This window comes from Agelaius tricolor, unplaced genomic scaffold (genome assembly GCF_023055355.1).
Source record: "Agelaius tricolor isolate 1412-34295 unplaced genomic scaffold, bAgeTri1.0.p SCAF_12, whole genome shotgun sequence".
NCBI classification, from domain to species: Eukaryota; Metazoa; Chordata; class Aves; order Passeriformes; family Icteridae; genus Agelaius; species Agelaius tricolor.
The window spans coordinates 24,713,578-24,739,854 of NW_027269272.1; the positions used below are offsets into that span (position 1 = coordinate 24,713,578).

Consider the following 26,277-nt stretch of genomic DNA (forward strand, 5'->3'; position numbering starts at 1 on the left):
AGTGACTTTTAAAGGCTCTGGGTTGAGGTTTTTACCTGGTAAATGTTTGCCTGTTGCAGGTTGGAAGCACGGAGTTATTTTGCTGTAAATGTTAAAAAAATAACAGTTTTATTTCAGTTTTAGTTAGCTCTGTATATTCACTGAGTAAATCATGGAATGTTTTCATGGAAAACGTAGGGAACGCATGGAGGAGGGAAATGAAATGCTTTTTATGGAAGTTGCAATGTTCCAAGGAAAATTCTGACCAGTAAATGATCATTTTCACCCTCAGACACCTTCGTGAGGGATGTTCCACAGAAAATGGAAAAAATTGTTCTCCAAACCTTTCTTGTTGGTAGGAAGAGAACAGATCTGTTTTTCTAAAATATCCCCAAAGCTCTGCATTTAATGCCAAAAAATTCCTTTTGGGCACTTCCTGGGTGTAAAGTAACTCCAGAAAATGCCCTGGAGCTGGCGCTGCTCCAGCTTTTTCCCTTTTTTGGTGGATTTGGGGCTTCTGGGTGAGTTTTTAACGAGGAAATTCTCTTCCCCTGCTTCACAGCAGCTCCTGTCACCGTTATTGCCCCACAATAGGGGAATGTGAAATATTCCCGAATATCCACAGGGTGGCACCAGCGGAGCTCCGGGAGCCGCTCTGGGCGCTGCCTTTTTCCCCAAATTTGCATTTTGAGGCGATGCCGCTGATTCCATTGTGGGGGAAAGGGGGATTTGTTGGGCAATCTCGGGACACAAACAAGAACTAATTTGGGAATTGCCTCTGATCACTGAGTTTGGGTGTTGTATCCACATTTATATGTTCTATATATAAGAAATATCCTGAATTTTGGAATAGAAAATCATCTTTTCATTCAAGTTTAGGATAGCAAATAGAAAAAGATTTACAATATTAAAAGGACAAAAATGAATCCACAAATCAGCTGTGCCAGGTAGGATTTTTTATTCTAAGGAAATAAAGGAATAATAGGAAAATAGGAAATATGAATAAAGGAAAATAAGGAATTTTTATTTTAAGGAAACAAAAATCAATTGGCTACCCTGGAATTTTAGGATCTGAGAAGAAGAATAAGCTTATAAGAAGAATAAGAGAGGAGGAAAGGGGTTTCCTGAGAGAAGCTGCTCCTTCCTCTGCTGGAAGTGGAATTATCCCTGGTTCTTTTCAGCATTCCCTGGACAGAGCTCATCCCATCTTCCTTCCAGTAAGTTGGGAATTTTCTGCTTTGGGAGTGGGACAGGCTGGTCAAAATCCTCATTTCTGCCCAGAACAATCAGATAATGACAAATTAAAAGGATTTCAAGGCGAGTGAAACCCTGGCAGAGTCACTCCACAACTTGAGGATGGCTGCAGATTCAAAGTCAGACTTTTTGCCACTTTTAGCCATAAATGTTTCCTCAGCTCTGCGTGTCACCAAGCTCTGGCAGGGGAGCTGCTCCTGGGGCTGGAAGCAATTAGAGGAATTCTGCATCTGGATCAAATATTGGCAGAGGAAACTTAGTAGCTGCAAACGTGTCAAGTTTACAAACTCCTCGGGGGGAATTGTAGCTACTGCTCCAGTGAAACGGGGGGCACAGAAAGCCCTGGGAAATCCATGGTGCTGCATTGTCCACGGAAAGTGGCTGGAACCTTCATTTTCATCCAATAATTCCCATTTTTGCCAGTGAATCCATTGTAAATCCTGTATTTACCCTGCTGCTTTAGTGTGCCTCAGAGCTGAGGAAGACTTTTCCTTAAGTTGTCATTAAAATGTCAATACTTTCAATTTTAAATTTCTATAAAGCACTAAAAGCTGCTCTTACTAGAAAAGGCCCAATTTTGGGAAACTTTACATGCCAATTATTGGTAAATGTGTTGCAGGAGTTTTGTAATTTGCTGGAAAGGTGGGTGAGGGTCAGAGCTCCTCTCAGCAGTACAGACCATGGGTTTGAGCTCTGATTGAATTCCTGGAGGGGCAGTTTGCACTTGAAATGCTGCTGCTGCTTCTTGAATCCTGAATTTAGGTACATCCAAGAGATGAAAACCAACAGATGCTCTAACCCTTGCTATTGTGAATTATTGTCAAAAGCTCCCTTATTTTCTGCTCCTGTAGTTTTCCCCTTAAGGTTTTCCTGATGTGTTGGGTAATTTGTGATTAGAGCTTGAGGGTTTTTATTATTTGAGACATAAATCTTGCTGTTTCCCAGATATTTGTACAATATTCTCTACACAGTAGTTTTAAGACATGATTAAGTAAGTTTGGAATGATGGTGCATTATTATTTACATCACAACATTAAGTGAGTTTTATTTCTCTTTCAAATGTACTTTGTAACAGCTGAGAGTAACTTCAGTGAACTGTAAATGAATAGAGAATAATGTGGAATATGAGAAAAGCCTTCACTGGGTGCTTCTCTGGGCCTGCCCACCCTCCCAGGGCAGAATTCCTTCCCAAAATCCCACCCAGCCCTGCCCTGTGTCCTAAAACCCCCTCAGGTGTCTTCGGCAGCCAAGGCAGATGAATGAGCTTCAAAGGAAAGACCAAACAATTTCAATTTCCGTGCTCAGCAGCTGGCGCAAGTCGCGGTTCCGTTTTCCACCTTCAGGGTGAATTTCTCCGCGGGTTGTGGAGAGGGAAGAGGTTGAGGTGCCGGACACGGAGCGGGGATGAACGCGCGGCTCCGGCTCCGCGTCCCTCCTGCCCCGGAGCGGGGTCAGCTCCGCTGCTCCACCCCCTCCGTGTCCCTCCTGCCCCGGAGCGGGGTCGGCTCCGCTGCTCCACCCCCTCCGTGTCCCTCCTGCCCCGGAGCGGGGTCGGCTCCGCTGTTCCATCCCCTCCTGCCCCGGAGCGGGGTCGGCTCCGCTCTTCCATCCCCTGAGCCCCGGAGCGGGGTCAGCTCCGCTCTTCCATCCCCTCCGTGTCCCTCCTGCCCCGGAGCGGGGTCGGCTCCGCTCTTCCATCCCCTCAGCCCCGCAGCGATTCCTGCCGCTGGCCCGCGGGACCCTCCCCGCTGAGCTGCGCCATGGCAGCGCCACAAGCCGCGCTCCTGCGGGCCGAGGGAGGGACCCTGCGGGTCAGGCCGTGCCCTCCCTCCGTCCCTTCCCTCAGCTCCGTCGCTGCTCTCCCTCCCTCCCCTCCCTCAGCTCCGCCCGTTCCCGCCCCCGCTCCCGCCATTGCCGTTTGAAGGCCGCGGCCGTTACCGAGCGAGGCAGCGAGAGCGGCTCCATCGCCGAGCAGAGGAGCCCGGAGTGGCTCTATCGTGGAGAGGAGGGGCACGGAGCGGCTCCATCGCCGAGCAGAGGAGCCCGGAGCGGCTCCATCGCCCAACGGAGCTCCCCGGGAGCGGCTCCATCCCCGAGCAGAGGAGCCCGGAGCGGCTCCATCGCCGAGCAGAGGAGCCCGGAGTCGCTCTATCGTGGAGAGGAGGGGCACGGAGCAGCTCCATCGCCGAGCAGAGGAGCCCGGAGCGGCTCTATCGTGGAGAGGAGGGGCACGGAGCGGCTCCATCGCCTGGCGGAGCTCCCGGGAGGGCCCAGGCTGGTGCTGAGGGTCCCGGCCCGGTGAGCGCCGCCCTCCCGGGACACCGCGGGGTCGGGGCCGCTTTTCTCCTATTTCAGCTCCTTGCTGTCGCTGTGACTCGCAGGGTTCGAGTCTGGATCCCTTTCCCCGTGACTCGCAGGGGGCTTTGCCCTTGGAATGGGCTGTCACAGCCACTTTCCAATGCCACATTCACCTTTTGAATTCCTCACAGGAGAATGGGGTGGGATTGTGCTATCAGCAGTTATTTATCCACTTACACACTGATGGCTGCTGTGGCAGATAAAGCCAGCATTTCCCAGCTTCCTGCTGCTTTTTTTCCCTGGAAAACTTGTTTGTTCTCTGCTGAACTCTGCGGTGTCTTCTGTGTCCTTCCTGTTGTGTTCCCAGTCTGTTTCCCGTCTGTTCAATCCAGCCTGCAGGTGGAAATGGATCAGTCAATGAACATTTCCTCCGTGCTGCTGCCACTTTCCACCTTTTACCTTGTGCTGCAGCATTTTAAGGAACTTGGTGGTACCCTGGAGCACAAGAAAGAACTCAACAGCCGCATTTCAGAGAAATACGATCCCCTCGTGGAGGAGGTGGAAAAACTGAAGCTGGAAGAGAGCGAGAGCTCAAGGAGCTGCACTCAGCTTTCAGGAGGAGGAGTCCCTGCTGCTTTTCCTGGAGAAGATGAAGGAGCTCAGCTGTGGCTGCACCTGAACCTGTGCAGATCCATGCTGGGATGCAGAAGGTGCTGCAGGAGACGGGGTCTGCAGCTGAGATCAGGCAGGTGCACAGGAGCCTCAGCCCAAGGCTGCACCTGGCTCACAAATTCAAACAGCAGCATCTGCACTCTGGGCTGCTGAGCCACAGGCTCCTCTGCTGATCCTGATTTCATTTGTGTCCTTGTGGCACGAGCAGCTCTCAGCTGGCACCATCCCAGCTGCTCGGGCACATCCCTGCAGTTCCTGCTGTGCATTTGTCAGGATTCCTGCACCCCCCTGCAGGCCAGAGTGCAGGAGCTGTGCCACTCCTCTGGCCCACCCCTAAAGCTGTGCAGGACAATCCTTCCTGACCACTTCAGCTAGATTGAAAACCTCACACAGCAATCCAGCATGCTTTTCAATTTTTACTTAAAAGATAGATTGTTCAAGCTCTGCACTTGTTCTGTTTCTGTACCCTTCCTTTTCTGTATTGTATGGATTTCCTCTGTACTCAAGTCCTGATCCACTTCAGGTGAGGAGAGGTGAGCTTTGCCTTGATCCACAGCTGGGAATTCACAGTTAACATCCTCCTGGAATTCCCTGCCAGAGATCAGGGACACTGCTGAGCTTCCCCTGCTGCAATTCTCTGCCCAAGTTCAGGTGCATTTCTGAGCTTCTCCCATAACTCTTGGCAGTTTTGCATTAGAGTAAATTACACTGATTCCTTAAATTGCTGTGTCTTTGGTGCTGCCCCTGCCCAACCTGATGCATTCTCTCTTTTCATCAATTTACATCTCCCTTTCCTCAATTTTTACATGACATTCAAGAACTGCAATTTATCGATGCTGGGTTTATATGAACAAGATCAAATTTTAAAATATTTATTTAGAATTTATAAAACCAAGTCTATGATACAAAATGAGATCAGACAAAAACAAACAGCAGCCATGGGGCTGGAAGTTGCTTCCTTCCTATCTCTCAGCTACATTGCATGCAGGGAGACCAAGTTCCTCCAGTCCTTTCACAGCCAGGATTTTGGGGTTGGTGGCCACGCTTTTGGTGGTGTTCTGGGTTTTATAGATCCCAATTAATCTGTCTGCAATCTCAAACATGTTGTTGCGCAGGCTGATGATGATGAACTGGGCGTTTTTGGTTTGCTCCTGGAACAGAAGGGATTGGTGTTAGTGCCCAGCATTCCCAAAATCCCCTCTGTGCCACACAAAGCCACGTTTAAAACTGCAGCTGCAGGCAGGAACTCCCAAGTGCTTCCCTAATGTGAAGTAGCTGCCCCTAATCTTTCTCACTTTATAATAACTCTGAATGTTTAATTACCTGAACTGGAGCTGTGTAAGGGGTTTGCAGAAGTTTGAAAGGCATGGAAAAAAGTAATAGCTGCTAATTAAGATATAGATCAAAGACACTGATGGGAATGACATGGAAGTGTAAATCCAAGGGACCTTGGATCCATGGAAACATCAGTACCAGCTACAGTTGTGTACTCTGCCAGCAGCTGATGGTTTGGGGCAGGTCTGTGTGTTCCAGGGGGAGCAGTACAAGTGCAGCAGCCCAGAGCTTTAACTGCCTGTGGCTGTGTGGCCACTGTGTCCCTCTGGAGGAGGAGGCACTGCCAGGGAGCTGGGCCACGAGCACTCACGTAGATGTAAAAGGCCACGATGGAGACGTTCTTGAAGTCCAGGGCGGCGTCGATCTCGTCCATGAAGTAGAGGGGGGTGGGTTTGTAGTGGTGCAGGGCAAACACCAGGGCCAGCGAGCTCAGGGTCTTCTCTCCTCCTGACAGGTTGAAGATTTTCTTCCAGCTTTTCTTGGGGGGCCGGACACTGCAAGAGAGCAAGATTGGGGCTGTCAGGAATGCTGCTCCTGCCCCAGCTCATGGACTGATCCTGGGAGCATTCCTGCATCATTCCCTAGGCAGAATGAAGTGCCCTGGGAATTATTAAGTGCTGGGAAATGAGTTCAAAGCTTTCCAACTGCTTTAGCTCCTGATTTCTCCAGGAGAAAGAAATGAATCTGAGAGCTAAAAACTTGTGCTTTCTGTCATTATTTGCCCACACTGAGCCCTTCTTGCTTCACTGATGATCAGTGAGCATTTACTTTACAAACAGGTTGAAAAAAGGACTATGATGATTAAAAACTAATGGCATATAAAGTATTTTGAACACCTGAACATGATTCCCTCTGAGAAGGGATCCAGACTGTCCACGAGCTCCAGCTCAGCATCCCCTCCCAGCGTGAGCATCTGGTAGTTCTCCTTCAGCTTGTTGGTGATGACATTAAATCCTGCCATGAATTCATTCAGCCTCTGTTTCCTGAGCTGCTCAAAGGCCTCTCTGAATTTGTCCCTCTCACTGGTGATGTTGTCCAGTTCCTCCACGTGCTTCAGGTACAGCTCTTCCTGCAGGGGAGAACAACCAAACCCAAGGGCACTGAGAGCAGCTGAATTTAAACCTGAACACTTTCCCTTCCATTTGAACACTCCTTCTCCCCAGCCTGGCTAACAGCCCTGAAACAAAGCCCCCAAACTGTCTCTCTTTTCCCATCTCTGCTGCTGAGGGAAAACAAAAAACCAAACCCGTGTCAAAATAAAAAATACTTCATCTATTGAATGGTTCACTATTACTGATGTGAGGAGGGAAAAATCCAGGTACTGTGTGTCTGTCTTGGCAGGGAAGACTCGACTCTGTTAAATAAACATTCCCAGGAGAATCATGGAATTACTGAGGTTGGAAAAGACTTCAAGATCACCCAGGAAGTCGTTGTCACCCGACACTGATGGTGCGGGAAACAAAAAGAAGCTCTGGAAACACCTTTCCCTTGGCTAAGGACGAGCTGCTAACAACAGAGCAGCACATTCCAGGTTTCCCGCAGGAGGAAGGGCGGGATCAGGGCCGTGCCCGGGCCGTACCTTGCTGCGGTACTCGGCGATGGCGCCCAGGTTGGGGCGGAGCTGGTGGCGCTGTGCCTCCAGCAGCGCGATTCTCTTGCTGAGCGCGTCCGGCTCCTGCAGCGCCTCCAGCTCCTCCTCGCTCAGCGCCCGCAGCTGCTCGGGGGCCTCGCCCTCGATGGCGTGCAGGGACAGCTTGGAGATCTGCGAACACAGCGGGGCCGAGTTTAACACACACCTGCAGCTGCTTCTGACAGGGGTTTCTTCGGGTTAGTACAAGGCAGTTTCTAATCTCCAAAGCTCCACCATTCTTCCCACAAGTCTCTTTAAAATAGGAAGTGAAAAGGAGAATAAATTCCCTTTATGCTATTATCCCGCTCCTGCCTACACAGCAATAAGCATCTGAAGAGGAATTTTCTCCCAGTCCTGTGTTTTCTATGGGGTAGTAATGAGTTCATGCTCTGAGATGCACAGAGAAGCTGTGGCTGCCCCTGGATCACTGAAGTGCCCAGGGCAGGACAGCACCTGGAGCAACCTGGGATACTGGAAGGTGTCCCTGAGGGTGCATCTGGATGAGCTTTAAGGTCCCTCCCAACCCAAACCGTTCCACAATTCCCTGATTGAAGGTTTTGGAACAAAAGCATTCCCTACCTCTTTCTGCCAGTATTTAACCTTTCCCTGGTGGGTGGAAATGTGGCTGTCAATTTGTTCAATCTTCAGCTTGATGCTCAGAGCTTCACTTTGAAGGGCATGTTCAGCATCCCGAATCATTTTCATCTCCTGGAGTAAATTCTTCTGCTCCTCCTGCACTGCTGGCAAAGCCTCCTGAATAGAAAAATGGCAAATACCCCCAAAAAGGGCATTAATCACAATCACCTACAAAAATGCTGCTCCTTTTTTGGGTGAAAAGTCTGTTTTCACTTAATTTACTCATGGCTGTGGATGGAAACAAATAAATATTCTTAGATTTATAACTGATCCTTGAATTGTGGAATGACTGAGAAAATGCTGCAGTTTGTATTTTCATTCCAGATCTGGATCAAACAGGTCCTACACTCATTTTTAGCTAAGTAGAGAAAGACATCAAATCTTAGATTTATTTAAAAGCATTTCAGCCATCCTGGTTTTCCCTCTCTCACAGAAATCTAGATGGGAAATTAAAATTCCACATAACTGGAAAAGTTTTATGTTTAAGCAACCTTTAAACGCAGCAATTTGTTTGGGGAGACCTGGTGTAAGTTTTTTCCTAAGCTGGGTCTCAGGATAAATTTCCAGGTGAGTATAAAAAATGAAAATACAGCATTGCCACAGCCTGGCTGCTGTGCAGAGAGAATGGGACAGCAGTGGGACACAGGGAGGATTTAACACAGGAGGAAATCCCTGATTCCCTGGAGCCCAGAGCGCTCCCAGGACTCACCTCAGCCTGCTTGCACTCCTTCATCACCTCGGTGGCTTTGTCCTCCAGCGTTGTCATCTCTGCTGCCAATTTCTCCATTTCCTTCTCGTTTTCTTCCATCTCCTTCTCCGTGCGCTGCAGAGCCTCCTCGGATTTCTTCAGGTTCCTGCCCAGGGACAGGGGGCTTTGTGCACCTCACAGAAAACAACCCAGGAGCACAATCTCACTGGCAACAAGGAGCACGTGCTGCTGTAGGCAGCAGCTCCCCCACTCCAGAGGGACCCAAGGAAAGCAAAGTTGTCTTCCTCAGCAGCCAGACCTCACTAAATGACTTCGTTTCTTCTTGCAGGGTTTGGAATCTCTATGGAGCAGGGAGCTCCCATAAAAAACAGATCCCATTTTATTTCCTGACAGAGCTCCTGATAAAATCAGCCCCTTCAGATTTGAACTGCTCCAGCACATCCATCGAGTGCTATTTTGGATGTTGTCCTGAATATTGCAGTTTAGGCAATATTAAAGAAATAATTCAGGCAAATACTAGAGAAATGCTGATTCAATGTGACTTTTAAACTATTAGAAACTACAGAATCTGAGTTGCCCTTCCCTCCCTGAGCCCCACGCAGCACAGAGCCTGGAGTGAGTGCAGCTCCAGCCCGAGCTCCCTGTGCTGTACCTGTCTGCAGTCTTGGCTGCCACCTGGGCCTTGGTGATGGCTGAGGAACATTCATCCATTTCCTTGTCAATCTTATCAATTTTGTCCTGCTGAGCCTTCAGTTTCTGGTTGTTGGTGTCCATGATGAGCTGGTGCAGCCGCTTCACCTCCTCCTCCATCTTCCTGGCCTTCTCAGCCACACGCTCATAATCTGGGTGAGACAAGGGAGTCAGTTCCTGACATTACTTGATGTACACAGAGTGCTTCAATACATGAGGTGCTGCATTACAACTTACTCCAAGCTCATTCTTTGCATTTCATTAATGGCAAGATGCTCCAAAGGTAAATTTTTAAGAACTGGCCACCAGCATTTCCCAGGAGCTGGTGTGAATGAGAGGTTCCTGCCCCTGCTGAACAGCATCACTGCACAAGAGGGATGTGTTCCCACACATAATACAGGGATTTATTTTAAAGGCTCATGCCTGGTTAGAGCCTGGCAAAAACCTTCACTTGCCTTTTATAGCATTGCCTCCTTATTAAGAATTCTTACCCCTAATTAAACTAAGTTTCCCTATGAATGTGTGATACAACCACAAAAATCTAAGCAAAGAAACAAAATACTGAAATTCATGTTTACTTTAGCTTGGCTAAAACATGAACTTGAGCAATTACAAAGAAAAGGGGTTTTACTTTCTGATCTCTAGAAACACTTTAGAAAAACGAGGTCCCAAACCATGACAGGGAACTGAAGCACAAACCCAAACCCATTCGTTCCTCTATTGCTACAAGAGATTACTACATCTTTTATCTCAAATCCCCCCTCCACAAAATGTACCTTTTTTATAACCATCAAGGACTTTTTCCAACTCCTTCTGTTTGGTTTTGTCTGGAGCAGCAGCAGCGACGTTGGCTTTGAGTTCCTTGATTTGATTTTTGAGATCAATTTCTTGCTCAGAAAATCCCTGCAGAGAACACAACACCGGGCTGGGATCTGTCCTTGGCAAGTCCCTGAGAGCAGCCAGGCCTGGCTGGGGCTGGGCTGCTCAGGGCTCTCACCTGGATGCTCGCTGTGTATTTCTCGGAGGTGTTCCTCATCTCCCGGATCTCCTGCTGCAGTTTCCTTATGGCTTCCTCAAGCTGCGATTTCTCCTCCTCGCGCTGCGCGGCTCTTTTGGAATCCCTGTGCAGCTGGGATTCCATCTTGCTGATCTACACACAGTGAGAGCATTATTTACTGATGTCACCATGACAAACCAAGCCTGGCTCATCCCTGTGCTCAGTAACTCTTAAAACACAGGGGAAAGTGCAGTAAAAACTTCAGCTCGGGGAGTCTGAGTGCTGGGAACATCGGCTGTGCCAGTGAGAAACACGAGGAGCAGCTCCAGATTGAAACCTAAATGGAATTCAGAAGGAAAAGCAAACTCTATCCTGCTCTGCCAAAATGGTGTCCAAGCTATCAATGGGAGCACTGTGAGACTGAATTCAATAATGAACAAACACAGAACCCTGAGGCTGGAAAAGCCCTCCAGGACCATGGAGTCCAGCCTGTACCTGGTCACCACCTTGTCCCCAACCCAGAGCACTGATGGGACTCCAAACCTCCCTGGCAGCCCCTGCCAGTGACAGCCCTTTTACCCGATGCACTTCAAAGCATTCTAACCTCTGCTGCCACTGGGAATTTTGGCTTTGTGAACATGAATAATTCTCTTCCATCCCAGACTGCTCCTGCTCGTGGTGCTTGGAAAGGCACATGTGTGTCCAAACAAAGGAATTCTGCTGGAATTCCATTTCCATGATGTACTCACCTCTTCTTCTGAGATATCCATCACGACTGAGGAGCCCATTCTGCCCTTCATGACTTTTCCTCCCCCACCAGTCATGGTTCCTACAGAAAAAGGGAGAAAAAGAGCTCAGAGAGCTCCTTGGGCTGCGGCATCACCCACAAAGTGCTTCCAATGGAGCTCCAGCTGGAGCTGCAGTACCTGACACCTCGATGATTTGTCCCTGCAGGGTCACCACCCTCCACCTTTTCTCCTTTTGGAATGCTATTCTGGTGGCTTCCTCCAGGTTTTTGGCCACCAGAGTGTCCCTGAGAGCGAAGTAGAAGGCCAGGCGAACCTTGGGGTCCTCCACCTTCACCAGGTCAAAGAGCCGTGGCACGTTCTCTGGAGTTGGGATTTTCTGTGTTTTCTTTTCCCACACAGCCATCTACACCCACAGAGGAAATCAAGGAATCAGCCTTTGGGATAAATGCTGAGGTCATCCTGTTATGCTATGGCATGTTAAGGCTTTAAAAGAAATGTGATTAGACTGCAATCAAGAGTAAAATGATTTGTTTTCTCACCTTGTCCAGGGCTATAAAGGTGGCAACTCCAATCCCTCCAGCCTTCAGGAAGTTCACACAGGCCTGGGCAGTGTCAATGGTGTCCACAACAATGTGATCCAGGGCTCCACACGAGGAGGAAATGGCCACGTCGTACTTGTCATCGATGGCTCCCAGGTCTCCCTGAGGATGGAGGGACGAGGGGCAAACACTCATTGGCTGGCACCTGAGCTGCTCTTTGAGTTGTGTCCCAGGAAATCCATCAATGCACTCTTAAAATCGGAATAAACTGATTTTTCTGAAGCAGAGATAAATCTCCTGGGACAAAAAATGGCAGAATACAAACCCAGCACTTTTACAATTACACTGATGTGCACCAGGAATGAAGAGCTCAGTTCTGAATGTTCAGAACTTTAAACCAACACTGCTTGGAAAGCAATGAAAAATGTTTGATTTTACAGCAAGTCCACAGGATTTACAGCTCTGCTTTCCAAATTCCTAATGCCAGGGAAGTCAGGGATCCCTCTCCAAACTCCTGATGCCAGGGAAGTGAGGCATCCCCACTTCATCCCAGGAGCACCACTCAGCTCCTCCCAAGTTCAACACTAGAACTGTAACAGCCTCTAGCACTTACCAGCCTTCCATAGAGGCCAGGGATGTTCCCACATTTCTTCTGCTGGAGCAGAGCCTCCAGCACTTTCCCTCGGCTGCGACTCTGTGCCAAAGAACTTTTGGCTTCCTCCACTTTTCGGCGCAGGTTTCGCACGAGATCCTTGGCCCCGGATTCCTCCCTTCCCAGCTTCTCCAGAGCATTCTCTTTCTGGGGGTCAAAGACATTGGCTCAGCCTCCCAAAATCGACTGGATTCAGGGAGCCTTTAATAATGCATGGCTTTGTTCTTTGGGGAATGATTGAGGAGCAGGAAATGCAATTCAAAGAATGGTTTGGGTTGGGAGGGACATGCAAACTCCCCCAGTGCCACCCCTGGGTGGCAGGGACACCTCCCACTGTCCCAGGTGCTCCCAGCCCCAGTGTCCAGCCTGGCCTTGGGCACTGCCAGGGATCCAGGGGCAGCCCCAGCTGCTCTGGGCACCTGTGCCAGGGCCTCAGCAGCCTGAGGAAGGCTCAGGAGTGCAGCCACATCTCAGTGTCAAATTAAATCTGTTCCTTTGCAAGGATATGTAGAATTTAAGTTAAGTCAACATTGGCTTCACAAATTAAGTCTGAAATCCAGTATTTGCTCCAGCAGCAAAGTGAGCATTAGAAAGCAGCTTTTCAGGGATGTTTTACAGGAGATGGGTCATGGTTTATTTTCCCCATGATTATTGCCAAAGAGAAGAGTGAGCCTTTGGTTTGTGTGTGACTCAAAATGAAATGGGAAAGTCAAGTCTCACCTCCTTGAGCTGCTGCTCAGCCTGGGGTAATTTGCCAGCGATGTCTTTGATGGCAGCTTTCCTTTCCTTCAGGGTGCTGGAGGTGCTGTCCAGGGCCTCCTGGGCCTGGCTGAGCTGGGCCAGGGCAGAGTTGTACTTGCTCAGGTAGAGCTCCAGCTCTGCCTGTGCTATCTCCATGCTGGAGCGGCTCTCGGTCACCTCCTTGCTGAACTCCATCAGCTCCTTCTCCTTGCCCTGCAGGCACACAGGGACAGCTCAGCTGGGCACAGGAACAGGACATGGGACAGGAAACACCTCTGCTCTCTGGGAGAAGCAGCATTTCTTCATTAATCAACATGAATGGCTGGGGCTTCATTAATGAGGCTTTTCCTAATTATGAACAATGTCAGGGAGTTATCACAGAGCATTTCCATACAAGCTTTGGATGGTTTTCTCAAAAGGTGGGAGGAGCCCTACACATTGAGCTAAATTACAGCTCAAATCCATGGAGAATCCACCTTTTCAAGGACAGAAAATAGCCCTGTAAATTTACAGGATAAATTTCCAGCCTGCAGGCACTGAACAAGACCACCAATAACCAAATGTTAAAGTAGTTTTTCATTAATTCACAGACAGTGTGGGAGAGGCTGGGAACAGATCATTCCAGAATATCTTCATTTATTTAAGCAACACCATTGGCTGAAATGTTTTGGTGGCAGCCAATCAGAGTGTATTATTTATATTAAATCTGTGAATGAGCTACTTGGTGATGTTTGAGCACTCAAAAAGCAGCCAAGGCTTTAGCTGTAATTATTAATTTAAGATGAATTTCCCTCCGAGGCTCCTCTGAACTACCACGAGGAACAGTGGAATTGTCAATAAGCGGCATTTTACAAGTGCCTGCTGCTGGTTTCCTTCAGAAGGGGGAAGTCACAGCAGGTGGGTGATTCCTGCCTGTCCAAACCTCTTTTTCCTTCTGGATTCCCTTGGTCTCCTCCTGCAGGCTGGCCAGGACCTGCCTGAGCTTGGCCTCCTCCTTGTCCTTGGCCTTTGCCAGCAGCTCCTTCTTGGCCGTGGCGTCCTCGATGGCCTTGGCGCTCGTGGAGGGGACGTTCTGCAGCTCCTCCACCTGCACAGGAAAGGGCTCTGAGCCTCCTCTGCTGTGGGAACCCAGCACATCACTCCCGATGTCCAGAGTTACCCAGAGGATTTTACAGAAATCCTGGAGTGTTGCCAGGAGCGTCTGGTGGCTTGATTTCGATCCTTCTAAGGAGGTAACACCTGTTTGAGGATGTGAGAGCCACGTGGGAGTGAAGGGTGCAAAAAAGATGTAATTACAGGGTGAAATACAGATTTTAGGGTTTTGGTACAGGGGGGTTGTGGAGACAAGATGGAGGGATCAGGGCGTGTCTTGTCCGTCTTCTTTCTTCTTCTTGTCATCCATTTTCTGTGGGGATGTTGGCACTTGGGGATGGGTCCATGGTGAAGGTGCACTTGCTAACATGGGTGAAAGGTATTGGAAAATAAAGGTAAATATGATATACGTAGTTTTTAGTATAAAAAGACACAACCACCCTGTGGGTGGTCAGAGTGCCCTTGGCTGCCTTGCAGGTCAGATCTCTGCTGGGCAGACAGGAAATTCTGTAGGTAAGAAATAATAAACAACCTGAAGAGCGAGAAACTGAAGAGTCCAGACTCGTCCTTTGAAGCGCGGGCGCCCCAGAAGCACCGTACCCGTGTGTGGGCAGGGACAGACAGACAGACAGACAGACAGACACTCTGCCTGCCCCTGGGCAGCAATTCCTGACTCCCTCCTGCATCCAAAGGCAGCCCCAGAGCTGCCAGTGACAAGGGGGTGGCACAGCTCCATGAACTAACTCCACTCATGGAGTCATCGCTGCAGTGGGTGATGAGCAAACAAAACCCTGGGCTGATTTAATGGTTTAAAATATCTAATTAAAACAATTAAAAAAAAATCTAATTAAAGCAATTCCAACCCCATTTTCCACCTTCTTTGTGCCCTTCCCATTTTCTCCACAATTTATTGCACTTTTCCAAGCCAATCCAGCTGATCCAAGCCCCTACCTTTTCCTTGTCCTTTTGAAGCTGCTTCTCCAGTTTTTTAGCCTTGCTCTTGGCGTGTTTGAGTTTCTCCCTCACTTTCACATCCTGCAAATCCAACTGGGTGAATTTTTCTTTATTTTCCTCTATGAACTTTGTAATTTTATTGCATTTCCTGGAGGAAAAAAAGAAAAAAATAATGATTTCATATAGTATAAAAGTAAGTCTTACTAAGGTTGCTTTAATAAGTCAACATGGAGAATTTAAGCTGATATTATTCAGCTTTTGTGATTAACAACATCCAATATTCCCTATATTCCCAGTATTTTCCCTGGGAAAACGATGTTCCATCAGAAAAAGATCAACTACCCAAGCAATATTCAACATCTTTTCAGAAATTTTCATTTTTCAATTGACAGAATTAATAATTCTCATCTCTCCCCAGTATTCCTGAGGATGAGCAGGTCAATATTGCAGCTGGATTAGGAATCAGCACTCAGGCAAAGCAATTTCAAGAAACACAATTTATGCATAAATGATTCATGAGGAAACCAGGGAAAAATTCCCAAATTCGTGTCCCTAAGCATTAGGGTTGTAAATATAAAAAGCATTTACTAATTCTTTTTTTGTACAGCCAATATAAAGAAACATTTTAAATCTATTAAAAAGATCAGACATTTCCTTATTGTAATTGTGTACCTTACCCAGAACCAAATCAAACCTATGTGAATTTGCTTTAATTTAGTTTTGTGCATTTAATTTAGTGTTGTGCATTTAATTAATTTTTGTGCATTTAATTTAAATGCTTCTTTGTGTATTTAGATGTACCAGAAGTGACTCTGGTCATCAGATAATTTAATTTTTTGGTGAGAAACACATAAAACACAGTCCTGCACATCCCTAAAGTACTCACTTTTCAAGTTCTTTCAAAGCTTTGTTCTTGGTTTTCGTTTCCTCTGCAAGTTTACTGCTTTTCTCATTAATACTTTTGGTTTCTTCATTAATTTTCTCCTTCTGCATTTCCAGGTCATTGATTCGTTTCTTTAGGTCATGGCTAGGAAAATTAAACAATAAATCCTCACTTTTCTCCATTTCCACAATGAATCTCTAGTTCTGATTCTCAGTGTAACAACAGAATTACATAAAATATCAAAAATTAACAATAATTTGGAGTTAGAAATGGAAAATATTTCTAATTAGAGATACTGAAGCAAAGTTTAACAGCAGCCCCACCACATAAAAGCCAACCCAAACCCTGAGAATTACTTACATGTAATATTGACACATCTGATTCTTTTCCTTAAATATTTGATTTTCCAAGCAGAGGAACTCAATGGCTTTATTCTTGTCCTCTTCCAAGGCATCTTTTTCTTTCTCCACCAGTTTAACTCGATTTAACTGGAAAAAACAGAGGGGCAGAGATGAGGCAGGGCCAGCACTACAGGAGGAAACCATGAGGAGAAAATTCCCAACCCTTTGTAGGACATGAATCCTCTGGAAAAATGGTATCAGGAATTACCTCTGCAAGGCAATTTTATGGTGATTTCCTTTATCTCAGCCTTCTGACTGGCCAGTTTTAATTTAATTCCTACACCTCCAGGTGATGGATGTTTGTTTTTAAAACAAGTCTGCTACAGGATTTGCCATGGACACATCAAGGAAAACAAACTGATTTTATTTAGAGCTTAGTCCTTTTAGCACTCAATGCACCAATAAAAGGCTACAAAAGTATGATTTTTAAGGGTAGCAGTGATGCCTTGAGAAGGCTGCCCTAAAACAGAGTTCCAGAATAAAGCAGGGATTCATTCCAAGCATCTCCTCCATGGATCCACCTTGGGCAGCACCAGAGCCCAGCCAGGGCTGCACCCAAGATGAACCAAAATGGCCCCAAAATGCACCAGCGCTCCCGGGGTCTCTGCCTTGGATCAGTTCTGCTCCATTTGCACCTTGCAGTTCATTGTCCCATCCCAGCTTTAGCCCCTGCAGTCCCACCCTGCTTGTTTTTCTCTCTCCAGCCCACGGGGTTTGTGCTCTTGGGGCTGAGATTTGGATCATTTGTCCTTGGTGCCCAGCTGGAGCAGGAATTGTTTTGTCTCCCTGCTCTGTGCACAGAGCTCACCATCCCATAATATGAAGCTCAGACCCACAGACTGAAGCAGCACAGAATGTGAAACACAGAAAAGCTCAAACCTGAGGCATCAGCAGTAATTCTGTGTATTTTGAGTTCCCCACAGGGCTGTGTGCAGAAAGGCTGTGATTTGTTTGGGATGTCCCAGTTCACAGAGTCACTGGGTTGGAAGAGACCTTCAAGACCATCCACTCCAACCCAGCCCCAACAGCTCAACTGAACCCTGGCACCCAGTGCCACATCCAGGCTTTGTTAAACACCCCCAGGCATGGGGACTCCACCACCTCCCTGGGCAGCCATTCCAGAACTTTATCTCCCTTTCTGTAAAAACATTTCCCTGCTATCCAACCTTGGTGCAGCTCGAGGCTGTGTGCTCTGGCTGTGTCAGTGCTGCTGGAGACAGAGCCCAGCCCCAGCTGAGCACAGGCACCTTTCAGGAGCTGTGAGAGTGATGGGGGCAGCCCTGAGTCTCCTTTGCTCCAGGCTCCCTCAGTGGCTGCTCCCAGGGCTGGTGCTGCAGCTCCCAGGGCCGGTCCCACCCCAGCGGCCGCTCCCGGGGTCGGTTCCGCTCCCAGGGTTGATGTTCCACCCCCAGCAGCCGCGCCCAGGGCTGGTCCAACCCCAGCGGCCACTCCCAGGGTCGGTTCTACCCCAGCAGCCGCTCCAAGGGTCGGTCCCACCCCAGCGGCCGCTCCCACCCCAGCAGCCGCTCCCAGGGTTGATGTTCCACGCCCAGCGGTCGCTCCCAGGGTCGGTTCCGCTCCCAGGGTCGGTTCCATACCCAGGGTCGGTCCCACCCCAGCGGCCGCTCCCGGAGTCGGTTCTATCCCAGCGGTTCCACACCCAGCAGCCACTCCCAGGGTTGCTGTCCCACCCCAGCAGCCGCTCCCGGGGCCGGTTCCATACCCAGGGTTGCTGTCCCACCCCAGCACCGCTCCCGGGGCCGGTTCCATACCCAGGGTCCATGTCCCACCCCAGCACCGCTCCCTCTCTCACCTTCTCGCCGCGCTGCTCGTTGAGCAGCTCCACCCGGCGGCACAGGGTGTGGATGGGCTCCTTGAGCCGCGCGGATCCGATCAGATCCTCCAGGTACTCCAGCATCCCCTCGTCGTGCTCCGTCTGCCCCTTGGGCTTCATCATGGCAATCTGCTCCACCTCCCCCTTGGGAAACAAAAGTTTGGTGGGTCTTTTCTTAGTTTGGTTTTTTTGGGTTTTTTTGGGATAGGGAAAGTATTCTGAAAAAAAAAATCTATGGAATGAGTATGAGATGTTACAAGAAAAGAATAAAATAAAGCAGCGATTAAAATTATTCAAACTGGAATATCACAAAATCATTAAGGTTGGAAAAGGTCTCCAGATCAAGTCCAATCTTCACATTTATTTGGGAAAACAAAGATCAGAATAAAGAGAAATTTTCTCTCCAAGGTGAAGTGGAGCCACCTTTCAGGTCTGATCGTTGCTTCATTCTCTAAAGATTCAAAATGTGTTTCCACAACCTAGAAAGAGAAGAAGAGAATAAAGCAGGTCCTTGGCAAGAGAGTTCAATCAGGATTGAAGTCCCTGAAGGGTCTCTTTAGAAACAGAAAGTCCATAAAATCCTGACTGCTGGATCAATTGGAATTGGAATTAATTAAATTGAGGCTTCCTTGGTGGAGAAAGAAAAGGATTCTTTGGGATGAGGTTCCTTTGTGTCATTTCCCTTTATGTATCATGTTAAGGTGGTATTAAAAATAATTTCAATTTTCAGAAAGAAGATTTAGAAAGGATTAAACAGACCAATGACAAGGACAGTTTGTGTTACTGCAAACCCAACTCTCGTTTTTATTTGTGGCACATCTCAAAAAGCAGAACACTCAATTTGTGGATAGCTGCTGCTGGATTGTGTAAAGCCCAGTTTTGCTCCCTTGCCACCAAGGTGTGGATTCTGTCCCCAGAACTGCCTTGGGGAGGGTCTGTGCAGGCTCCCAGTGCCTCTGACTGTCAGCAGCCTTTCTGCTCCTGGCATTGCAGCATTTCCTCTGTTCACATCCACCAGGAAACAATCCCAGCAAGATGGAACTCAGTCAAGCTGGTCAGCACTGAGAGGTTTCTACACTGGGTTCACAGCCTGGTGTTCAGTGCTGGAAAGCACAAACCCACCTTGGATTTAACAGGGGAAAATGGCAATTATGGACAAGCAAGGAATTAATCAAATTTCTATTCTTTGGCTAAATACAATTAACCACCTCTAAGAAAGATGATGGTGCAGTTGTGGGGTTTCTCTATGTGAGTTCTTGAATTATTTTCTTACTGAAGGCAAAAATAAGTGTATTTAGAAATTATTAATTAAATAATAAGAGTATGAAGTATTATTTAATATATATACTATTCAGTTAATATATAAAGAAATCTGTTTAGTTCAGCCCAGATTTAAGAAACAAATAGAAAAAATTAAAATATGTTCTTCTGGAAAAGAAATTCAAAGTTTCCTTGAATTGATAAAGGAGAGTGAAAAGGTTGTACCTGCTCTTCTTGCCAATGATTAACAGAGCAAACAGATTTTACAGCTGCTAAAACTCCATTTTTGTGTTTCCTAACTGCTTACCAGTGCTCATTGCTTGATCCCTTATTTGACCAGTGAATTTAAAAGCCCCAGAGCTCCTTGCTCTCGGTGACTGCAGAGCTGCCCTGGTTGTGAAAGTGAAAGCAAGGAGGGGCAGGCAGGCACTGAGGAGCAGGGAGGGCAGGGGCTCAGAGCTCCCCAGCACCGGCCCCTGCAGCTGTGCCAGGCTCCAGCAGAACCCCTGGATTCTGCCACTGCTGCCTCAGCTGCTCTGCTGTGGCTCAGGGAGCCAGGGCAGGGAGCATGGGTACAACAGGCAGGAAATGAGGCTCTGCTCACACAACCAAAATGGATGTCAAGAGCCAGCCATGGGCGATGCCAACGGGGACCAAGCAAACCTGAACATGGGGCAGGAAATTCCTGGGACACTCCAGCCTTGGGTCTGGGCTGGAGAAGCTCCAGGGTGCCTGAACTGAGACCCTGCAGTGCCTGAGGGAGCTGCAGGAAGATGGAGAGGCTGTTCCCAAGGGAGGGAGGGGCACACAGGGAATGGCTCCCACTGCCAGAGGGCAGGGATGGTGGGAGATGGGGAATTGGTCCTGGCAGGGTGGGCAGGCCCTGGCACAGCTGGGGCTGCCCTGGATCCCTGGCAGTGCCCAGGGCCAGGCTGGACACTGGGGCTGGAGCCCCTGGGACAGTGGGAGGTGTCCCTGCCACGGCAGGGGTGGGATGGATGGGCTTTAAGGTCCCTTCCCACCCAAACCATGCCAGGGTTCCACATTTCCATACCCACCAAGCCCTGTGGGAAGGTTCTACACTCAGTGCAAGAGCTCTGCATGGAATTACAAACACAATCCCAGCTTCTGCAGCATGTGGAGCCCTCCCCATCCCCGTGGATCCACGGGGCCAGCCCCAGCTCTGCAGCAGGCACACACATCCCAGCAGTTCAGCTGCACAGAATTGCCAGGAGCACCCATGGGAATCCTACAGCAGCAGCTCCTCTGGGGAAACATCCCCGAGGCATCAGCTGAGCCCTGGGCAAAGCAGGACAGAGCAGGCTGTAAAATAAGGGAAGAGCCCTGCTCAGCTGGAACTGGCTGCTCTGGTGAAAAGCATGAGGAATAAATTCCTGCAATTTGCAACCTGTGTTTCTTTGCACAGCTAAATAATTTACAGCTGTGATGTTTAAGATACTTCCTCAATTTAAGAATTTAATTTTCTATTGTATCTAAGTAAAGAGGAAAAGTTTAAAAGAAGTTTCAGGACTGGCAACATCAGCAGCACGTTCCAGCACTGGTTTCAAATTCTGAATTTGCCCACAACCCCTGTATTGTCTAAAAGCAGGAACACAGCTGAGCCTCTAGCACAGCTCTGACCTGAGCTCTTCTGGCACACATGGAGTGGAGTTTTTAACAGGGTTTTCTAACTGCCTGGTAAAGGGAAGGTTTCACCTACTCATGGGGCTTTTCCTGCAATTGTGCTCTAGAAACAAGATCCTACAGAGGTAACTGCCATGTGCTGTGTTCCAGAACATTCCCTGTGGGACTGGCTCCTGTTCCCCAAAGCTGTGGCACAAAGTGCTGACCCCAGCAGGGATCCCAGCCCCAGAGGTGGGACTGGGCCTGTGGGGCACTGGGACAGTGCTCAAGGGGAATGAGGCAGCTTTGGGATCCAGCCACCACATCCCATCCCAAAATTCTGCTGTGGAGGAGACAGGGATGGCAAAAAGGCCCTGGCATTGAAAAATTACTGACAGCAGGCTGAGAACTCTTCATGCACAGCAAACCCCACTTTTTTGGGGTGGAAGGGGCCTTAAGGAGCATTATCACTACCCAAGGTGCCTTGGACACTCCAGGGGCAGCCACTGGGAGTCCCATCCCAGCAGGAATTGCTCCCCAAGATCCCATCCCAGCCCCTCCCAGGCAGGAATTGCTCCCCAGGATCCCATCCCAGGCAGGAATTGCTCCCCAAGATCCCATCCAGCCCTGCCAGGCAGGAATTGCTCCCCAAGATCCCATCCAGCCCCTCCCAGGCAGGAATTGCTCCCTAGGATCCCATCCCAGCCCTGCCCCAGGCAGGAATTGCTCCCCAAGATCCCATCCCAGCCCTGCCCCAGGCAGGAATTGCTCCCCAAGATCCCATCCCAGCCCCTCCCAGGCAGGAATTGCTCCCCAGGATCCCATCCCAGGCAGGAATTGCTCCCCAAGATCCCATCCAGCCCCTCCCAGGCAGGATGAGCTGTCCCTGCACAGCCTAGGAAGGTGTTGGTTGTTCTTGAGGAATGTTTGCTCTCCCCATCCCCGAGTATTTGGGATAAAGCTTTGGGAAGGCCTGGCTTGTGCCCAGACTGTCACTGCAGCATGCCCAGAGCTGTGTCAGTGTCCCACAGACAATTCTGGCACCAAGGGGGTAAAACCAGGACCCTTCCCAGCATTCTGCAGTCCCAGTTTCTGCTGGCTTTGAACAGCTTTGAGCAGCTGAGAGTCCTGGGACAGCCTGGAATTCAGAAGCTGGGAATGCACCCTGGAGCTCAGGGCACTTGGGGTGGTTTCTGAGGGGAATTCTGTGGTGCTCTTGTGCTGCTTGAGGTTTGGGTTGTTTTTGTGGTTTTTTAAGGGAACTCTCCACCACTGATCAGAGCTGGAGAAATGTGCCATCTGACTGAAGTGAAAATCCCAGCTGTGCTCAGAAGAAATGGCTTTAGAGAAAGTAATTCCTGGAAAATGCAACACCATGGAGCAGGAAAACCCTCCCTGGCTGGGCACGGGGCAAAATACATACATTGATTTCAAAAGAACAGGAATTGATCTCAAAAGAACATAAATTGATCTCAAAATAACATAAATTGATTTCAAAAGAACATAAATTGATCTCAAAATAACATAAATTGATTTCAAAAGAACATAAATTGATCTCAAAAGAACATAAATTGATTTCAAAAGAACATAAATTGATCTCAAAAGAACAGAAATTGATCTCAAAATCCCATTAAACTGCCAGAAAATTTAATGTGACACAACTGTGACTATGAGATTTGGTATTTTTAGGAATATTTAGGATTTTGAAGACCATTTTTTGAAATTCAGAAGAATATTTTAGTAATTTCACTGTAGTAGCATATTTTTATAAGAGCAAAGCTTTCAAGGCTTTTTGAACCCCCATAAATGGAAGTTTTCTTATTGAGACCAAAATCTTGGAGTCTCAGCAAACTTTACTGTAATCCAACCAAAACAGCTGTTCCAGCAGAATTCCAACTGTCCTGGAAATTAATATTTGACAATAATCATACCTTGGTATTGCAACTTCTCAATATGTACCCTTTGCTTTCTAAAGCAAGTATTCCATCAATTCTTTTGCAATTTTGTGGTATGACATAAATGAAGTGGAATTAATATCTGAATGCAGTGATTGGCACATAATTGAATTTATCAAGCAGCACAAGATTAAGGGATATCTGGGATGAAATAGTGCTATAAATACATGAGTGATTAAAATTTAATGCAAGCAGTGTAAAAACCACCTTGATTTGCACTTTTGTGCAGGATTAGAGCAGCCAGAGCTAAAATCTGCTATTTGTTTGTCCACATGTAAAAAAACCCCATTTAATTCAAATTACACCCCAATTTCTATCATTTTCTGAACTTTTTACCATGGAATTGAGACAAAAGTGACCCAGCACAGGCCAAACATTTCTTAAGAAAAGCCAAGTTCTGTTTGACTCTGTTTTCCAGAGCACAGCAATGTTTCACTTCTCTCAAACATGAAGCAAATGGAGATCAAAAAGAGATTTTGCAAGAGCTTCTCCAGGAGCTGAAAACTGCTCAGCATCACCAGGAGCAAAGGCAGAGGGACACAGGAAAAATCCCATGACAACACCTGCACTGTTTGTTAGAAAGAGATGTTAGAAAGAGATTGTTTTATCTAGGGATTTCAAAGAGAGCAATTCCAAGCCCAACTCCTGCATTTCCTTTGCTCTTTACCCATTTAGAACCAGCACCAGCACAGCTCCTGCTCCTGAGCTCAGCTTGGGGCTCCTGCAGCTCCAGTTCCACCTGTGGGACACAGCCTGGAGGTGCAGCAGCAGCCAGGGTGAGGAACAGTCCCAGGAAAAGCAGCCTGGGTCTCGTGGAATTTGCTTTTCTCACTGCATTTTTACCTCCTGCCTGGTTTGTGCCCTCAGTTTCTTGATAACCAGGCACCAAAAGTGCATTTTTCTCTTCAAAAAGCCTTTAGGCAGCAAAATGAGAGAAGTGTCTCCTTTCCTCTGTCTGCAGCTTCCACTGATCTCACCCTCTCTCCCAAATTTCTATTTTTAATTTTTCTTTATGTGCCCACACTTGGCTTTGGGTTTTTCTCCCCACCCCAATGGTAGCTCTCATTTTTAAGCAAGAGTACAATAAAGAATGGCAGAAATCAATCCTACATTTCTGCATCTCCAATTTATTTCTTTATTTTATCTCATCCCATAAAGCTTTGCCCAGGAATTGGGCAATTCTGCACCCATGGATTTTGGAATATGGATGGAGAGAGCAAATATTCCCATAATCCTCCCATCATTCCCTCATTGTCCCTCTGCTGTAACACAGCTCTGGGAATTCACAACAGATTGTTTTGAGATTATTTTTCCTGTAATTCCATGTTATTGTTGCTATTATTTAATGTTTGCTGTCCTGCCTCATTTTTGCACTTCAATTTTACCACATGGTGAATATACAGGGGGGAAAAAAAAGCACCAAAACCTCCTTTCCAGGAAAACTCAGGGGGAAATCAAATCAAATCCAAAATAAAAATACTTCTAAAAATCTGCAGTGTCACCACTGGCCAGATATGAGGAAAAGCTCAGACTGAGCCTTTACACAACATTCAGTTGTGTGCACAAACCTCCAATTCTGCATTCTGGAAAGTTCCCAAGTTTTAAGGGCATTGCTGTGTTTAACATCAGAGCACAGAGTGAGTGCAAATCCAGAACCACTTTGGAATTGAAGTCAGGAACATTTGATTTGTTATTGGGGTGTTCTAAAGAAAATATTCAATTTTCACTTCTTTTCTCCTGCCATTTTCCATGTTTTTCTACAGGATTTCCTACAGGAACAACCATCTCTTCATCCCCCACAGATATTTCATAATCCCATTTATAATCCCATTTATAATCCCATTTATAGCCCCAGTGTCCCATCAGAAGCACAGACCTCAACAACTGGGAGTTTCTGCTTTATCTCAAAGGAGAAGGAAATCTCTCCCTCATTTCCTCCCCATTCTCCTGGAAGTGGCTCCCACATTGTTTCCACACAGGAGCAGGTGAAAAACCTGACAGAATTTCCTTCCTGGCAGCCTCATCTTGCCACAGGATAAAACTGAGCTCCAAAACACAAAATAAAACCAGTTGGAAAATGCACCAAATAAAACCCCTGTCGTTGTTTAGACCTAAGATGACAGGAGAATATTTCAATTAAGTTTATCAAATATATTCTACTAAAAATCATTGTATAATTAGGACAAAATGGACTTAAAACAATTGGAATTAGTTCATAAGATTCTGAACTAAATGAAAATAAATGTCCAAGTTTGTTGCCATGAATGCAGCACTGATGTGCAGAGGGGGTTGCCTGGGCAGCTCCCCTTGGCTTTCCCACCCTTTTTGGGGTCTCTGCTGCTCCCCTGCACCCCCAGGGCCCCATTTCCCCCCTTGCCCAGGGGACAGCACCAGAGGCTGGGGTGTCAGAGCCCTCCAGGGTCACTGCAGGGAGCAGCACAAAGGCCCTGGGGCTCTGGCAGCCCTGCAAGGCCTCCAGCCAAAGCTCATTCATTCATTTATTGATGGATTTTTGTTCTTTACACCTCTCCAAGGTGAGGAGCACAGCAAAGCAGCAGCAAGGTGCCAGCTTTTCCCCCAAAATCTCCTTTTTTGGAGTGACAAGATGCAGCTTTGCCTGCTGCAGTTTTAGGCTGTGGCAAGCTCATTAAAAATGCAAGATATCTGTGATTATTTGAAATGATAATTATTAGAATAATGCCAAATAATTCTCTATTCCTGAAGTAGTGAAAGCACTAAAGGGAAATGGATTAAAAGCATGGAGTGCTGGAGTTGAGGGTCCCAGAAGTGACAAACTCCTCCTGTTCTGTGCTGGCAAATCCCACTGGAACCACAAGAATTCTGAAACCAGATTTCTCTCAATCTGCAAGCTCAGGCACAGAATTTGTATCTTTTCTAGAATTACTCAATTACTCTCACATTTTCTGGTTTCCCACAGGTGGTTTTTTTTTTTGGTTTTTTGTGATTTTATTCACAGAAGTCAGCAGCAGTTTGATTTGAATATTTTCAGTTTGGCATCAGCAGAAACACCTCTATCCAAACTCAGCTTTCAAATTTTACCCTAAAAAGCACCAAAATCAGCAGAAAACCACTGCAAAATAGGGGGTGAAAGGGGGAAAAGGAAGCACAAAAAACCCCTGAAGCAGCCTTCTAAAAAGCAAATATTTTCCATTGAGTAATGGCAATGATGTGAGCAAGATAAAATCAAAGCTCTGAAGGTGTTGGTTCCACATGTGGGACATGTTCTCCTACAACATTTTCTTAAATACTGACAGTAAATGTTCTGTCACACACCCAAACCACTCTTGAGAATCCTTCATTCATATTTTTCCCCAAAATCCAGAGTACAAATGAAATATTTTAATTACACCCTATTGGTATAGTCAAAAATCAG

General features: G+C 47.4%; 1 protein-coding gene and 2 long non-coding RNA genes across 5 annotated transcripts in view; 1 reads left to right on the forward strand and 2 right to left on the reverse strand.

Moving 5' to 3' along the window:
* Positions 1–918: 918 nt before the first annotated feature.
* On the reverse strand, positions 919–4,107 carry LOC139595153 (uncharacterized). Its single transcript, XR_011680874.1, has 2 exons — positions 3,172–4,107; positions 919–1,252 (listed from the first exon to the last, which is right to left on the reverse strand). It is a non-coding gene; the product is annotated as an uncharacterized lncRNA (long non-coding RNA).
* An 8-nt stretch (positions 4,108–4,115) lies between these two features.
* On the forward strand, positions 4,116–6,814 carry LOC139595154 (uncharacterized). The gene is made up of 2 exons (XR_011680875.1): positions 4,116–4,241; positions 5,993–6,814. It is a non-coding gene; the product is annotated as an uncharacterized lncRNA (long non-coding RNA).
* Positions 5,045–26,277, reverse strand: part of SMC4 (structural maintenance of chromosomes 4) — a 30,065-nt gene continuing 8,832 nt past the window's right edge. For 2 of the 3 annotated variants that reach the window (XM_071438163.1, XM_071438164.1), the window contains exons 6-23: positions 18,025–18,189; positions 16,171–16,298; positions 15,814–15,954; positions 14,925–15,075; positions 13,804–13,968; positions 12,861–13,094; positions 12,102–12,287; positions 11,489–11,650; positions 11,127–11,352; positions 10,950–11,029; positions 10,201–10,353; positions 9,980–10,106; positions 9,166–9,355; positions 8,514–8,658; positions 7,748–7,921; positions 7,118–7,300; positions 6,375–6,607; positions 5,387–6,032 (exon numbers count right to left, since the gene is read on the reverse strand). In XM_071438163.1, coding sequence (XP_071294264.1) covers positions 5,606–6,032; positions 6,375–6,607; positions 7,118–7,300; positions 7,748–7,921; positions 8,514–8,658; positions 9,166–9,355; positions 9,980–10,106; positions 10,201–10,353; positions 10,950–11,029; positions 11,127–11,352; positions 11,489–11,650; positions 12,102–12,287; positions 12,861–13,094; positions 13,804–13,968; positions 14,925–15,075; positions 15,814–15,954; positions 16,171–16,298; positions 18,025–18,189 — 3,270 coding nt within the window. In that variant the 3' untranslated portion in view covers positions 5,387–5,605. Of the gene's footprint in view, positions 5,355–5,386; positions 6,033–6,374; positions 6,608–7,117; positions 7,301–7,747; positions 7,922–8,513; positions 8,659–9,165; positions 9,356–9,979; positions 10,107–10,200; positions 10,354–10,949; positions 11,030–11,126; positions 11,353–11,488; positions 11,651–12,101; positions 12,288–12,860; positions 13,095–13,803; positions 13,969–14,924; positions 15,076–15,813; positions 15,955–16,170; positions 16,299–18,024; positions 18,190–26,277 lie in introns of those variants that run through there. The other variant, XM_071438165.1, reaches the window with a different exon arrangement.